This window comes from Pelecanus crispus, chromosome 1 (assembly GCF_030463565.1).
Source record: "Pelecanus crispus isolate bPelCri1 chromosome 1, bPelCri1.pri, whole genome shotgun sequence".
Lineage (NCBI taxonomy): Eukaryota > Metazoa > Chordata > Aves > Pelecaniformes > Pelecanidae > Pelecanus > Pelecanus crispus.
The window spans coordinates 41,355,607-41,372,305 of record NC_134643.1 but is presented as its reverse complement, the minus strand read 5'-3'; the positions used below and the strand labels follow the sequence as shown (position 1 = coordinate 41,372,305).

Here is a 16,699-nt window from a genome sequence, read left to right as displayed (position 1 = left end):
ATTATTTCTCTGATTAACCCAAATGCATGATTAGAACAGACATATGGCTTACACATTCATGTCTTTACACAGTGTCACTTTGCCCTTAGATGCAATATATATGAGATACTCAAAATCCTGAAAATAATGAACCGAATCAAAAATCTCAGAAGTTCTTGCAATAGCACTTTGAGATGCATGGGTCTATGCACATACTTACAGATGTGTTGATATACCTGTGTGGTTGTATGTTTCTGTACCCATAGCAAAAGGGAAGGTAGAACGGTTTGAAAACAGCTTAATAAGACTTGCCCTGATGTCCTGTTGTCAATCCTTCCTGCCAATCCTGTTGACATTCTTCTTGCACACTGTTAAGCAGTTCTTCATGGTAAATAAGAACAACCTGCGGAGTTAAGCTTTTTACTGGGGAACACGCAATTTATTCTTGTCTTTAGAGGTTTTTTTAAAAAATGTCCCAATATTTTTGCATATGGCCAAGTTTTCAGAATGTTTAAAACAAATCCTTGTTCTTTCTCACCTTTCTAACCCCCTATTTGTTGTAAGGCAGGGTACCATTTTTTTCAGCAATTTGCACTTGCAGGACTCTACTCACAGCAGCAGGACCTCTCACCTGAGTGGAGGTCTGAAAGGACAGCTTGCAAAATCAGGGAATGGAAAACTGGCCAAGGTGCCATTCCAGCCCTCCCATATATTTCAGAGATTAAAAAGGCAAAATCATTTGAAGTCCTGTGTATAGGGTGAGTATGGCTTGCTTATTCAAAGACACCATGAAAAGTTGAGATGAGGTATGCAGGCAGTGTTATTTTCTTTAAATAGCTGGATGAAGTGTGGCCTAACAGAGTAACCTTACATCCTTTTCTTAATCATCCTCAGAGGAAAAGCAATTTAAGACCAATGAGTACTGAGTAAGACAATTGTCATGGGGTATTAAAGCACCTTCTCATATATTTACCGTGCTCAGTCCTTTAATGAATTTACCTTAATTTTCCTGAAATTCTCTTCATAGACAGGCCTGTAGATCCATTTTAAGAGTCTCACTGTCAGTTATCTCCTTTTTGACAGCTCTGGGAAGCTCTGCTGAGTGAGAAATCAACAGTACATTATGATCCTCAATACCTAACTAAGAATTCCAGGTATATAAGAAACTCATAAAGAGTTGAAGTAGTGCAAAGACATTAATTTTTATAATAATAATAATAACTACAAGAACAAAATCTAATGTCCACAGTGCTGGTCTTGACATCCATATGCATGTCAAAATTTTCAATGTTGAATGCATAAAATTAGTGTTCCAAGAACATCTGTCTACTTCCAGTGAAAGCAGCAGTGGATCAGCCTAAAATAACATATTCAGTCTATATTTAGGTAAGATAGTAAAAACTGAGCAAAGTCTTTGGAGCTGAAATGGCCATAGTTTTTCTACTCCTGATTAACACCATATTTTGATATAATTTACCCTTTGTTTTCATTGTACTCATAAAAATAGTTACATTTTGGCAAAAGGAGTAACTCACTGAATTGCATCCCAAACATCTTAACAGGCCAGATATAGTACAAGCTCCAAACCCAACAACTGCAAGTACCTTTTATTATTTATAACTCAAATGCCAAGCATGATTTTTCTGAGCCTCAAATCAGCCATCTGAGATATGTTTGGATATACATTTTTTGCTACAATCCTGACCAGTCAGAGATCACTTTAAATCTAACAGCAGACAGTCCTTCTCACACAAACCCACGATTGAATCTGGCCTCTGGCTGAAACAGCTAACATGAAGAAGGCCACGTGGTATCAGTCTCCCTTGAGATGGTGAGACTTCAGTTCTCATCAAGTTCATGAGGTGATTCTGGGCACAGGGAGGAATAATCTCTATAGTGCTAAGGCCTTCTTTTCACTAGCTGGCTGTTGGGGTCAGAGCTTCTCTAAGCCCAGGATCCAGGAGAAGGGACGGGAATGGAAACAGAGAGGAGGAAAACATGGGGAAGGTGAAGGGGTAGAAGGCAGCATGACTGAAAAGAGCAAAAATTGTTACATGCAAATAACAATTATAGAACAAACCCCGTCTCGTCTTGTATGTCTGGAAAGCACCCAGAGCACCGTTAATGCTGATACACTAACGCTGATGTCACTTCTCAGTTGTGTAAGCAATTCTTAGAAGCTTCTTTTGTTCTGGGTAGGTTAGTTTCAAGAAAATATCCAATTAGAGAGCAGAGACAATGCTATGTGGCACCTTGAATATTACCAACAAACCTCAAAACCACTGCAGACCAAAAATTATTCACTATGTAGAGAATTACTTCAAATAGGGAGACACAAGTCCAAGCTGTACGCTGCAGTTATTCCTTGAGACCTACAGACTGTCACACAGCCTGTAGAGCAGTCTGGATGCAGGAGGTGATGTGAACTGTTTTGTAATATGATGCTCTGCATTGCATTTGTCTTCTACCATATCATACATGGTAGGGACATCTCCTGAAGGAATTGTAGCTCCAAAACCCTAGAACTGTGGATAGGAAGACAAAGCCTCATTCAAAAGAGTAGCTGATTTTATGGAGGAGAATGGTTTTATTACTTACTGTTATGTGCCAAGTACTTAAGAACCATAGTGGGATCTACAAAGTTATAAAACAAGTTGGACAAGGAATTCAAATAACAAATACAACATCTTTTTAATCTCTTGCTTTGTTTGCAGTCTAAAATAGACAAAATATCAGATACCATGTATGAGCCAAAGCCTGATGTGCCATCTGACATTCGAAGTGTTACTTCCACAGCCCTTCCTCCTTTTCTACCCCAGTTTCTGTCCCTGTATCTTCACTTTCACTTGGGCTTCTCTCTTTCCCTTATCCCATTTTCAGTTTGCCTGCTTCATATCAGAACCTGAGCTTACTGAGTTCACATCCTACCGCTGACACTTCAGTGGAGGGTAGAAGAGACCAGAGCAGTGAACGCTCAGAGCATGCTCTGAACCACTGGAGCAGCAGTAGCAACTGCAGGATGAGGCAGCAACTCTTACGCATTTTTGCAATCATGTTAATTTTTCCGCACCGTTAGTGTTTAGAATGACTGCAACAATCCATCCATAGCTTCACAACAGTTTGGATTTTTGTGTGTGTAACATTTATGGATTTCTCCAGGATAAATTAGAACAGTGAGAATCAGTATTTTCATTCCACCTTCAAGTTGGCCCAAAACTTTTTTCCTAAAAACATTCACTCAGACACATTTTTGTCTCCCTGAATTGTTTTTATAGGATCTTGTAAGTAAAAGAGTTTGCTAGCATCTAGCTGAACCCATGAAATACCAAAGATGACTTGAGTTTTCTTTCTTTGGTGAAAGCAATACATGGCTGACAACTTTCGCTCAGCTCCACCTGGAAAAAGAAAGGCATCAATGTCAGATCCTTGGACATAATTACAAGACCTTGTACACAATCCAACAGCATACTGAGAGAAGCTCAAAGACAAATGAGGTTTTACATTCTGTAAAAAGACATGAAAATATCTGCAGCGTAGCCTAGGTCTTTGGTTTTTGTAAATTTTCAAAGTCTCAGTGAGCCACAGTGCGGAGAGTATAGAACAAAATCAGCTCAGATACTTTTATAGGGAAAAAATGGAACAATATGAACCGCTTCCCAGAGCAACCAGGAGGATTGCAAATCCTGCTTTACTAATTCATCTGCTGCAGGTGCTAACAAAGATGCCAATTCCAGACATCTATACTGGTAATTTTCATTATTACATTCTCTCCCTTTATTTTGTATGGATTTCTGTGTAGGAGCTGCAGTGGGTTTCATGTAGGTGTCTGAAGGAAGGGCTTATTTCAGTTGTCTCAATATAGCTGCTTTTTGCCATTTGAGATGCTCCAGGATATCCCACCAGACCTCTGACTGCCTACCCAGAAAGACATAGGTCTCCCATAGGTGCTACGAGAGCCCTGAGCAGATGTCTCAGATGCCCCAGGGCAGTTCAGATTGCACTAGACAACTACGTTTAGGCAACTGAACCAAGTCCTAGGTGTCTACATAGTAGCTACCTTTCTGAGCTCTCTTCAATAGAGATGTAATCCATGGACTCAATGGAGTCTAGATAGATACCTTTCAGTGACCAAAAATCCACCACTTCAGGGTGAGCTGGGGCTATCCGGAGTGCAGAAATAGGGCTGACAGAGCTACGGTATTATCGCCATAGTTATCTGGGACGTTCTGCTACCACTGGTGCTGAAAGAGCCTTTAAGTGGCTACTTCAGCATTTCAGAAATAAGCAAGTAAAAAAGCAGCTCAGGATTAGACTGGAGTTTGGAGACATTTGACCTCTCTGAAATGAGATACAAACATCACTAACTTCTACAACATTTCAGATAAAGAAGGTAAAAATTTTTCAGGTAGAAAGGTCTACATTGAATGGGAAAGAAAGGACATTTAGCGGATTTTGTTCTTCTGTCACACTCCTACATACAACAGAAATCTGAAGTATGTTTTTTAGAGTCTTTATTTTTGCAGTCTATTTACAAGTAGTTAGACAGCTAAAAAGATAATTCATTTTGTCCTGCACATACAGAGATCTTGAAACAACCCCTTCTAGTTTCAAGTCTTGCTGTCAGCGAGTTAGATGCAGTCTTTCAATTTTTTCTTATAAAATAGATATCTGATTCATTTATGTTTCACTAGCAGTTCAGCCTTAGTTTTTGGAAATTGTGCTTTAATAGGGTAGGCAGATTGGTACGATGCAAGCTATTTCAGAAAGCTGCACCATGCCGTCTCGTCTGAGTCTGAAGGCACCACTGTAGGGTTCTCAGTACTTGACAACTAATCAGCACTCTTGCTCATCATACATGCAAAACGTATGGATTTCCTTTTCCTGTAAGCGGCCTGCTGCTGTGCAGATGGATGCAGTCTGCAGTACACCCCATGGATGAAATACGCGCTTAGTCAGAATGTCATAATCTCTCCTGGGTGTGCTACTGATGATTACAATGGTATGTTCGCACACTGTATATCATTCAGCTACTAGTGATCAACGTCAGTGTCAGTGCTGCAGTTCTGTTCCCATGAACAGTTTTATGACTGATTTCCAAAGAGACTGCTAGAACAATGCTAAACACTTCTGAAAAATCCCACTGTTGAGATTTCTGTGTACTTTACTGATGTCCAGACAGGAGGTGAGTTTTTTCTGGTTTAAAATTTTGGAACTCAAGATGTGTAGAAATCTGTTTGCTTGGGTCTTAGAATATGCAGTATTCTTTTATAAGTGCCTGATATTGAAGAAGGGCTACCAGGGTCCTTAGGACCATAGTGGCTTTCCTTAGCAAGAGAATATAAACCGGGATCCTGATTTTCTTGAAGAGAGGGCAGATATGAACCCTATTAGTCAGTCCAATGTAGAATACGTGGAAAGTGCTCGTACATATATCTGAAGTTCCAGTATGGCATAGTGCTATGCAGAAGCCATTTCCATCCATAGGTTACAGGTAACAGACTCTTGTCAGTCTGTGCTGGGAAAGATCCTTTATCTGGAAACCCAGGGTAGCCCTGAGCTTAATAAGAGGATTTGGGTTGTGCAGTGACCAAGTGTTTGTTCATGGTACCTCCTTGGGCTGGTGGAACATTTCTGAGGACCAAGCGTTTGGCTTCGAGGAGGATCGAGCTCTCCCCTCAGCTCCTGTGCCAGGAATGCCGGTTATCCCCTGACTGCTGGCAGCACCAGCTTCCCTTTTATGGAGCAGCAGCCTTCCTAAAGCACAATTGCACTGGAGCGCAAACATCTTCCTGTTGGAATCGCTGCTATTTGTCTGTAAATAAAGCCAAGATTTTTTTTTTTAATGTGTTTTTAAGGTGGGTGTGTAAATCTATATTTAGGAACTCAATTGAGTGGCCTTTTTTTCTAAGCAGCTGCTGACCACTCAGATGTACTTTTTTTTTTAGCCGTCTTTCTATCACTTTCTCCTGCTGAACTTGGAGATATCTGAGAGGCACAGAGCTGGCAGGCCTAATTCTTTCCAAGTCCTGGGGGCTAGCATTTCTAGTTGCCTACTGCAGACTTTCAGAGACCCCCGACTAATAGGAGATCCCCAGGAAAAATGACTGACATGAAATTTAGACTAAGTCTGGACTTGTGTCAGCTAATGGGTTTATTTCAGCAGCTGACAACAGCTTGAGCCCAGGGTTGCCCCTGCCAGACTCTTCCCTGTCCTTTTGGTGGGGGCTGTAAAGATATGTGACATAGGACCACAGCAGGCTCTGCACCACAGGCACTCGGCAGAGGATTCTGCAAATGCAGCAGCATGGGGATGATCATGGAGTGTTGGACCAGACCTGAGGGTTCGATGAAATCGTTTGCATGTGTATGAGAGCGAGCAGAATTAGATCTGTAGTATAGTTTTCAGTGCCATGATTTGGAAAAATATTTGATAATCATTTCTTGTAACTAAATGGAGGCTTGGAGATTTTTATTCCCAGAGAAGCACAGTCAGATAAAAAGAGGGGAAATGTTTAATCTGAGTATCAACCCATTCCAGCAAATCAGTCCTTTTCAAGACGATCCAAAACCCCATACCAGGTGAATGCACTGTGCTGTCAAGCACAGGAAACACTTGCATGAAAGCGTCTCTTACAAGGGCTTCCAACCTCACTTTTTTTCTGGATGCAGATGAGAGTACTACAGGTTTCTTTATATAAACATGTTAACATATATATTTACACTTATACAAAAAAATCCATCGTGTTGACTTCATGGAAGCTCACCCACTGATCCTTTGGGTAAGAGGTAATCACACATTGGCCTAAGACATCATAATTGCACACCAAGTAATTACATTTGGAAGCTTCTGCTACAATTTAACCCAGTCATTACATTTTTTTTTAGAGGGTTTGTGAGCTAAAATTGTTATAAATGGCAACCAGCCCAGTGGCTCAGCAGCAAAACAAAGTTCTGTCATGCTGGAGACCCCAGTTCAAGGACAGACAAAGTGTCTTGGGCATTGAGCCAACGCACACTAGCTGTGCTCCAGCAATGGCAGGGCAGCTTTTTGTGAGGAGAAGGGGCCAGTGAGTAATTCCAATCGCTTAGCTGAAATGTGATGCTACCAGATGTAGAGGCCACCACAGCTTGAACCCTGCCCTCACAGCCACAAAGAAAGGATATTAAATACATACCAATGGGGAGGAAGAGCCATGAAAATGTGGAGGAAAAATGTGTAGTAAAATCTTTCCTGCGCTCTAATTGCAACTTTGGCGTTCTCTGAAGTATACGTGACTAAAAAAGCAAATCCACCATTATATATGCAGACACTTCAGTTAACTGATACGATTGTTAACTGAACCTTGGGGAGAGAGCAGTCAGGGGTTAGCATGGTCTCTGCATGGGACTGATTTAAAAATGAAAGAGGAATGTCCCATGTGGGCACAAGGAACTTATCTTGAACAAATATCTTGAACAAAAAAATTCTCTTGAACAAATTATCTTGAAAAATTATCTTGAACAAAGCCATATTTTGAAATTACACCAGCAAAAGGCAAATGAGGATCTGTCCCATGGACTTACAGGGGGGCTGACCACATAAAGCTGAAACTGTGTGCTGTTTGATAGACTCAAGCAAGTGAAAAAGCTACGAGTGAAAACATTGTGCTGTTAAGGACAAAGTACAACTCTTCAGAATCATTGATGGACTGTATTTAAAATGAGTGGTATGAATGTTCAGGGAGATTAATTTTTTGTCTGCTTTTGTTTTGCACAGACTTTGGTATTGCTGCAAAATACACGTTTGCACTGAAAACAAAAAAATATAGAACTGCCAGGTGCACTTAAAGTACTTAGAAATCGTATAAGCCTGACTTATTGGCATTTAAAGAATTGTTTATAAACATGTAGAGCTGATTTTAATTACTTTCCTTTATTTGTCTTAGATCTCCACAATGTAAACACTTCTGTATCAAGTACTAGAACTACATCCCCCCCTTTAAACGCTGTTACCTCTAGGCCTCAAAATCGGCTGAAGAGTAGCACAGAGATGCTCATCAGAAACGTGACTGAACACGTCAGTAAAAATCTCATTGAAAACCTCTACTTTGACTTGAAATCTGCAGTAACAGAGAAAGCCTGGATTCCAACAACTACTCCTCAATACACTAGCACTACAGAAGAGGTAAGGCAGAAGAATTATTGATTGATTTTTATTAAGCCTGCTCCACTCTGTGGAGCCTGATAGCTATTACAGGTGGATGTTTTGTGGACTAAAAAACCCAGCTATGGGACTAAGCTTTGTTCTTAATTTTGATGGGATGCTTTGTTCATGCTGATAGTGTCCTTTACTAGAAGCACAGCTGCAGAAAAAATCTGCTTCTTCTGTACAGCACAATTCTGGTGTGCGCAAGGCATTGTGAAAATCTCTAAGCTCAAGGGAAATGCTCAGGATACGTGAGGAGCAATGGAAAGCTCACAGATGTGGCAGGAGCCACAGGAGCCTGGGTATCTGCTCTTGGTGACTTAGGCTTTGCCACTGGTTTGTTGCACGACATGAGGGTCTAGCTCTAATTACGCTCTAAGAATCACAGTATGTTTTATGACCTTATTTAGGATAATTGAGTCCTAGAATTACATACATGGTTTACAGATCAAAGCAAGTAAAGTCTGAATGCTTTAACTTGCCTTACAAGGAACCCTGGCCTTGACCCTGGTCAGCTTCTCTACTGACCGACAGGCAGAGTGGGGACACACAGCCGCTGCTTGATCTCTGCTCTGTCCAACCACAAACAGCCCAGGCAGAGGAGGGGAACAGGGGTGCCAGCCCCATCCACAGAAGGAGCTAGCGGCAGGCTAGATGTGGGCACCTCCACATCAGTTTCCAGTCTTCCTTTTCTGCAAGGCACAGTTAAGTAATCTGAGAGCAAATCTGGAGTCACCGTTGGCAAAATGTGCACAGGCAGTTAGAGCTAAAGCACGCAGGACATTATTGGTCACTGTATTGCTATCAACACAGTGGTTTAGAACTGAAAATCCCTAAATTCCCTGTGGTTTCTTCTCCAGGAGACCACAGCGCACTCAGTGTATTGGGGCAGGCAAACATACCGTTTCAGTTACTACTTCGGGTGTCAATGTTACTGTGGATAAGACTAAGAAATGAGTTTTGTCTATGGGAGGCCGGTGGACAGCACAATCTGTACAATCTGGTATGGAAAGGAGAAGTAGTGTCACGCAGGACTATTTTGACCCAAATAACCAACTCGAAGGTTTATGGACCCTGACACTGTTATTCTAGTGCTGATGAGGGGAAGGGACTGAGCTGATGATGGATGCATGGCACCCCGTTCCATAGCTGATGGAGACGGTTCTTTCAAAATATGATTATTCTGCCTTGGTGCAGGCAGGCTGAGCTTATTTCCCTATGCCCTCTGTCCATATGCATACCTCCTGCACAGAATACTGGTCTCCTCCAAATGGAAATGTCCTATATAATCTGGTATTACCCAAACTGCCTCTAGCACTCCTACTAAATAATCCCACCGGTGCTAGAGAAACAGCACCGTCTGAACTGAAGCTACCCCCTCCTGTATTCATACCCCAGCTCACCTCCTGATTCACATGATTTGCACTAAGTTGCTTAGGTCAAAGCTTTCAAATGCGAACCCTGATGATAAGCAATCTAAGCATATCCATCAAAAAAAAAAAAAATCATGAATATCTGTCCCTTAGAGCCTCCAGCTGGGTCTGGATGTTTGAATCTAGATAACACCAATTTAGACACACAAACTTAAAATCTTTCGCCTCCATCTCTCTGTTTTCCTGTCTTTCGAGTGGAGTTAAAAACATTTTTGTCAAACTAGCAGGGACATTAAAGGATTAATCGGATTTAACATGATACTTTGAAAACACATAGACTAAGTAAGAGCTGAGTATTGTTGTTAGGAAGACAATACCTTCTATGAACTGCATTTGCCCAGGCTAGGTCCTCTTGTTTGTACAAGTAAAGCCTTGATGTTATTTGGCTGTGAGCATACCCATTTTGGGGGGGACAATGGTGACAAAGTGTTTGGTTTACAGCAGCCTTGGATTTCAAGTAAAACTGCAGCTTGCACTTTCAAGCCATGACAAAAGCTATGCAAAGTCCATTTCCTCTTGATTAGAGAGACGCAGAGAGAGAGAGGTTGGCGTTAAAAAAAAAAAGAAGTCAGGAAACCTTGGGAAAGTGTCTGAAAGGGACTTTGGAGCCTGCTATTAGAGACATGTCCGGCCACTCCCAAAACTCACTTCCAGTTCTTTTTTTTTTTTTTTAAATTAGTTTCTTGGCTTGCCACACAGATCAGTAAGTGTTAAAGGCTGTGTGACTGCTGATTTGCTAAAAGCCCGTTTATTCAATTTATTCAGTCTGGAAATAATTACTCATATTATCTTGTCTATTCTATATAAATATATTGCCACCAGTGAATTGTGGACCCCTCCTGTTTTATTCCAGTGCTGCCATAGACATCTGTGGTAGACCTTACCCTTACAGCAGCTTTGTGCTGGATAACGTACAGAAGGAAGTCTCAAAACCCTTAATAAACCAGTATTTTCCTACTAATATAGCAGAGTAGTTTTAAAGATTTTACAATAGCAAGAATAAGAGTAATGAAGTAAGAACTTCTAAATTACGGGCAATACTGAGAGGCAGCAACATCCCTTTTCTCCGCATGTTATCTTACATTAGCTTGGAGAGACAGACAGACATTTCCAAGGTCTTTAAATTTCACTTGTGATAGTTTCCATTTCTTTCCTGACATTTGTAAGTTTGCACTGATTTTTTTTACTTTCCCGTATTACATTGACTTAACTAATTTACACCTACATATCTCAATTACATCTTCCCTGCAAATTCAGATTATGGACGTTTTCAAAAATCCCTACGACGTGAGCTTCACTTTCCAAGAAAAGGCAGCCAAATATTCTCATTTTCAGAGAGGGGTTTGAAGTAATCCAAACATCCTGATAAACCTTCAGATTTGCTCTTCTCCTGTGCTGGAAAAATATTGGTGTGGTTTATGCCATTAGGTCCCAAAAGCACAATCATCTAAAGATGAATTTATGCTGTAAGAAATCTCACACCATGAACTGATTACAAGACACTGATATCATTTTGCTCCCAGTTTAGGTCTTACACACACCCCTTGTGTTTTCCATCAGTGGTTTGTTTATAGATGTACCAGCTCTTTGGGGCACAGTCCCTCCTTTTGTCTGAAGTATGTAAAACATCTCTTCCAAGGGAGATCTGGTTCTGCAATGGACTTGAGAATGGCGTAACAATCAATGCATACTTATATTATCACTTAAGGTGATAGTCATGACATTATTAATCATCCCAAGCCTTTAGAGAGTGAAGCCCAACACTTTCAATGCCGTGTCCCGAGGACCAGGCATGGAGCTCCACTGGGACAGATGAAGCTTTCCACAGGTGCAGGCATCACCCAAGAACGCTCAGACCTTCAGTTTCTGAACAAGAATTTCTGGATGAAAGCTAAGGTTTTTCAGATATTTGTATCTTGTTTGACACATTCGTGCCCACAAAAATCCTGCAGCAGCAGCTCCCCTAAAAGGCAGACTAATGTTTGTAAACCCTAGCACCTTTTTCTCCCTAAAATGGGGCAAAAGTGCAACAGAGACGGTGTTGAATTTGCTTGAGGTGCTGCTTTTAAAAGTTAAAATCCCACATGCATCATACAGTACAGAAAGATGCAGAAAAGTCCCATTCCCATGTGAAGAAAGCAAATGCCAAATTCCTCCCCCTTTATGCCATCTCAAACTTACCCCATTGCTGCTAGGTTATTGTCAGATTGAGTATCTGAAGGTCCAGAACACTTCTGGCTACATTTCTTCTCCCTCACCCCACCCCACATACACATATACATGAGTTTTAAGAGGCTGAAACCTAAACAAGAAGGAAATGGGCACACATGACAGAAATGGAGAGCGGTGCCATAGCTGCAAGTGATTCGAAGTTGTGCACATCTCACTTGGTGCAGTCTGAGAACAGGGAGACTTTCTTGCTTTCCGTGGTGTGTGTAAATTTAGCTTGGGAGTTATTCAAGGGATGTGGGAAGGAATTGTTTCAAGGACACAAGTCAATGCGGAACAAAACAAAAAACTGAGATAACTTGGCCGCTGGCAGACGAGCTACTTTGCCGCCGGCGCACGGGGCTGCGGGCAGCAGCTCGGCGGCGGGCTCTGCTGGGAGTCTCCTTGCCGCAATGGCTCCGGTCGCAGTGCCGCAGGGCTGGGGAGAGGATGGAGGCCTTGGCGGTCCACAGCTAGCCCCTAAAAACATCAGTGTTTGGGACACGGGAGCTGGAATGGCGGTTTAGCGACGGCTGAGGCCAAGAGGAGGGTGGGCCGGGAGATGGGGCGGGTGCGAGGGGTGGCAGGCGTGAGGAGAAGGCGGCACGCGAGGCAAGGTGGCCATGAGGCGAGGCGGCCGTGAGATGAGGCAGCCATGAGGCGAGGCAGACGCGAGGCAAGGCGGGCATGAGGAGAGGCAGACGTGAGGCGAGGCGGCCATGAAGTGAGGCGGCCGTGAGGCGAGGCGGGCGTGAGGCGAGGCAGACGCGAGGCGAGGCGGCCATGAGGCGAGGCAGGCGTGAGGCAAGGCGGCCATGAGGTGAGGTGGCCATGAGGCGAGGCAGGCGTGAGGCAAGGCGGCCATGAGGTGAGGCAGGCGTGAGGCGAGGCGGACGCGAGGCGAGGCGGCCATGAGGCGAGGCAGACGCCAGGAGAGGCAGCCATGAGGCGAGGCACGGTAGGCGTTGTGAGGCGGGAGCGCTGCTGCCCACCACCACCGGCACCGCCTGAGGGGCCGAGGGGCCCCATGGGCCAGGAGAAGCCCCGGGGCAGAGCCGACATAGGGGAGGAAGCGGCGAGGAAGGAAGGGAGGTAGGCTGGGAGAGGAGCCGGGAGGAAGGTGGGACCCACAAGCAGCGAGGGGTGGCACCCCGGGACCTGCCGCCCGCCGCCGCCACCGCGCCCGGGGCGCGGTGGCGGCGGCGGGCGGCAGGTCCCGGGTCGCCGCGCTTCGCCCCCCGCAGCGAGACGCGAGGAAATCGCCTCTTGATTGCGGAAGTCGGCGGGAAGGGCTCCGGCAGAGTCAGCCCGGGTCAGAATGGCAGCGTGGGAAGCGGCGGCCGCCTCCCCCGCCTCCTCCGCCCCTCCTCAGCCGCGGGCGGGCGGGCAGCCCCCCCACCCACCCCACCCCGGTGGCAGGGAGGCGGCGAGGCGGCCGGGGCAGCCCCGAGCGTATGCAGCAAGCGGGCGGCCCGGCGGAGGGCTCGGAGCCCGGCGGGGAGCGGGGGGCCCCCGGGGCCCGCCGCGGCCACTTGGCTTCTTCGTACCCCCCCCCCCCCCCCCCCACCCCGCACCCACCCCCGCCGCCTCCCTGCCCCTCTTCCCCTCCCCGCGAGGGTTTTCGGGGTTAAAAACTATCGGCGATGCTGAGCTATGGAGCGGGATTCGCCCTGTGGACGGCGCTGGCCCTGACCAAGGTGAGCGGCGGGGGGTGGCGGTGCGGGCTCGCCCGCCGCAGGTCCCAGCCGAGCCCGGGGGGGGCACAGGGGGGTTTGCCCCGCACCGGCACAGCACGCAGCGGGGTTGGGGCGCGTCGGGGTATGAGCCCGGGGAGGGGGGGGGGGGGGGCGGTGCAGCGGCGGCTGGCGGAGCCCGGCGGGTCTCTCAGAGCTTTCCCCGCTCTCCGCAGGCCGCGTCGGGGGAGGCGGCGGGATGCAGCGCCAACCTGACGGAGCGGCTCGTCGCCGGGCAGAGCGTCCGGCTGCGCTGGGGCGCCGCGGGCCGCGCCTGCAACTTCAGCCTGAGCGGGCGCTCCGAGGACGGGGAGGCGGCCGGCTGCCAGCCCGCCCCCGAGGGCGACGGCTCCTACGGCTGCACCCTGCGGGGCCTGGAGGCCGGCACCTGGTACCACCTGCGCATCGAGCCGCCCGCCGGCGGGGAGGCGGTCAACATCTCCGTGCGGACAGGTACGGGCGGAGGGCGCGGCAGGTGCTCGGGGAGGGACGCCGGGCTTTTCCTTCCCGTCGCCTTGCTTCGGCCGGCTGTAAGAGAGGAGGAGGGCGATGCGTTTACAGCTGCATTAAACCTACAGCGTTTGCCGAACGTCCTGCGCTTGAGTTCTCTTTACCCCGCTGTCAGAAAGAACCTCTGCCGAAAGTTAACCCGGCAGGCTTGAAAGGAGAAGGTGCTGTGAGGAGACTAGGTCAGTGCTGGGGGTACGCTTCTGCCGCTCCCTTAAGCTGCCGTCCAGCAGAATGCTTTAAGAAGGAGTAGCCCGTAACATCTGTTGTGCTCGTGCAAACCTATTGGCTTTGTAGTTCCTCAGGTGACAGCTTATTCACTGTGTTTAAAATAACAGTCTATTTCATGGCAGGTAGATCCCGTTCAAGGATAACTTACTGTTTCAGCCCATTTCTATACTTTTATTCTCTCTAACCAGAGTCTAAAAGTCAGAAAGTAAGGCTGAAACTTCTCGCTTTTATGTTTTCCTTGAATACCACCACTGAGGTGTTACGGTGTACAGTTGTGTGCAGAGCACATACAGTGTCACATCCATGGCTGGCTGTAAAAATGTTCCAGCAGCCTGCCAGAGCACTGCCAAGGAAAGCCTCCCTTCTGCGTGCGTGTCTGTGCGTGCATGTGAATGACTGGGCTGTGAAGCAATGAACTACATGGAGCCACCAGCTGCAGTGACAGAACTGGACTCTTTCTACCTGTATTACTGTTTTTTTAAAGATGATGAAATATAGTATTGTCCGACCTCTTAATGGTGGTAACACAAGACTCAAAACAGAGATGTCTTAAATGAGGTCCATCATTCAATGCCTCCCTGATTTGCTCCTAAAGTGTTATTTTCGGAGAGGTACTTGGCAGTATTATTATTGAAGATTACAGCAGCCAAATACTTAACAATTACCGGTTCAGAGACGTCATTTACTGTCAGACCCTTTTCCCTGTGTTAACCGTACAAATGCACTAAATACCTGTCGTGGTTTAGCCCCAGCCAGCAATTAAGCACCACGCAGCCACTCACTCACTCCCCCTACCCCGATGGGATGGGGGAGAGAATCGGAGGAGTAAGAGTGAGAAACACTCCTGGGTTGAGATAAGAACAGTTTAATAGTTGAAATAAAGTAAAATAGTAATGATAATAATAACAATATAATAATGATAATAGCAATAATAATATACAAAGCAAGTGATGCACAATGCAATTGCTCACCACCCGCCGACCAATACCCAGACAGTTCCTGAGCAGCGATCGCTGCTCCCTGGCCAACCCCCCCCCCAGTTTCTATACTGACCGTGACGTCATATGTATGGAATAGCCCTTTGGTCAGTTTGGATCAACTATTCTGGCTGTGCCCCATCCCAGTTTCTTGTGTACCTGGCAGAGCATGGGAAGCTGAAAAGTCCTTGACTAGCATAAGCAGTACTTAGCAACAACTAAAAACATCAGTGTGTTATCAACATTCTTCTCCTACTAAATCCAAAAGACAGCACTATGCCTGCTACTAGGAAGAAAATTAACTCTAGTCCAGACGAAACCAGGACAATACCCTCTGTTAATTTGCTTTGGTAACTCAAGTTAAAAAAAGTGTAGTGACAAGTCTGCTGGTGTGATAGCTATACATTTAAGCACAAGTCTTGTCACTGGGTAAGAATGAATAATGGTTTCTATGCAGACAGTGATTTAAATCCATGTCATGCATCACACCAACAGGTATTAATATTGATGACTTGTAATTTGAAAATTGAAAGAAAAAATCAACCCTTATCAGAGTGAGGGGTATAAATCTCCATCGTTACTGGATAGTAGAGATCTATTATTGAACACTTGGGCAGAAGTAGAGAAAAAGATACCACTTTATACCACATTTTGATTAATGTATAATCATTTAGACAGTAGCTTGTACATGTCATTTATTACTTTTTTTATCAGTAAATAGATTTTGCAAGACTGTAAGATAAAAGTGATTGGGAGCAACTGCTGATTATAGTCATCTTATGTTACTGACATCAGAGTGAAAAGATTGATTAAAGTTTAAGTTGAAATACTGCAAATTAGTGGACCATAGTTGGAGTGAGGTTTATGTTTGGATTTTGGATAGCAGAGATCAGTCAAAAGCCTGAAATAAGACCAGAGGAACTGTGGAGGTTTCCTGAAAAGACAGCTACTCAGATTGCTCTGTGTTTCTTTGCTTCCCTTGCATCAGTTGTACTGCTTGATGGTGTTCAAAATACACAATTAGCTCCAAAATTTGTCAATTTTTTTTTTCTAAAGAATATATAGGGTTTGTTAGCCTGTCAACAACCCACGTTTTATTGTCTGTACTATGCATTTCAATGCAGAATGAGGGAGGATTATTCCTCTGTACGTTTCCACAAGGGGCAGCATTTTAAACCAGTTTTCTGGAAGCTCTTTTTCACCTGTTCCTTTGTAACTCGATGTCAGTAGGTTTGTTTTGCCATCTACTGAGCCTGAATGTTCGTAGGCATGTGTTCCTGGAAACTATCCTGTGAATATGGAAGTATGAGCAATATTTTCAGCCATGTTGTAAACAAAATTCCCACTGATTTGAATGGTAGCAGAACTGAGCTATCATGGGCCATCTAAAAATATAATGTCTGACCTTGGTACTCAGTGAGGTTCCCTTCCTGAGCTCTTTGTCTA

At 45.1% G+C, this 16,699-nt stretch overlaps 1 protein-coding gene across 3 annotated transcripts in view; it reads left to right on the top strand.

The window, feature by feature from the left end:
* The window catches only part of PTPRB (protein tyrosine phosphatase receptor type B), a 61,834-nt gene that overhangs the window by 2,189 nt on the left and 42,946 nt on the right, over positions 1 to 16,699 (top strand). For 2 of the 3 annotated variants that reach the window (XM_075718926.1, XM_075718919.1), the window contains exons 3-4: positions 7,905 to 8,143; positions 13,715 to 13,991. In XM_075718926.1, the coding sequence (XP_075575041.1) occupies positions 7,905 to 8,143; positions 13,715 to 13,991 (516 nt within the window). Of the gene's footprint in view, positions 1 to 7,904; positions 8,144 to 13,448; positions 13,503 to 13,714; positions 13,992 to 16,699 lie in introns of those variants that run through there. The other variant, XM_075718932.1, reaches the window with a different exon arrangement.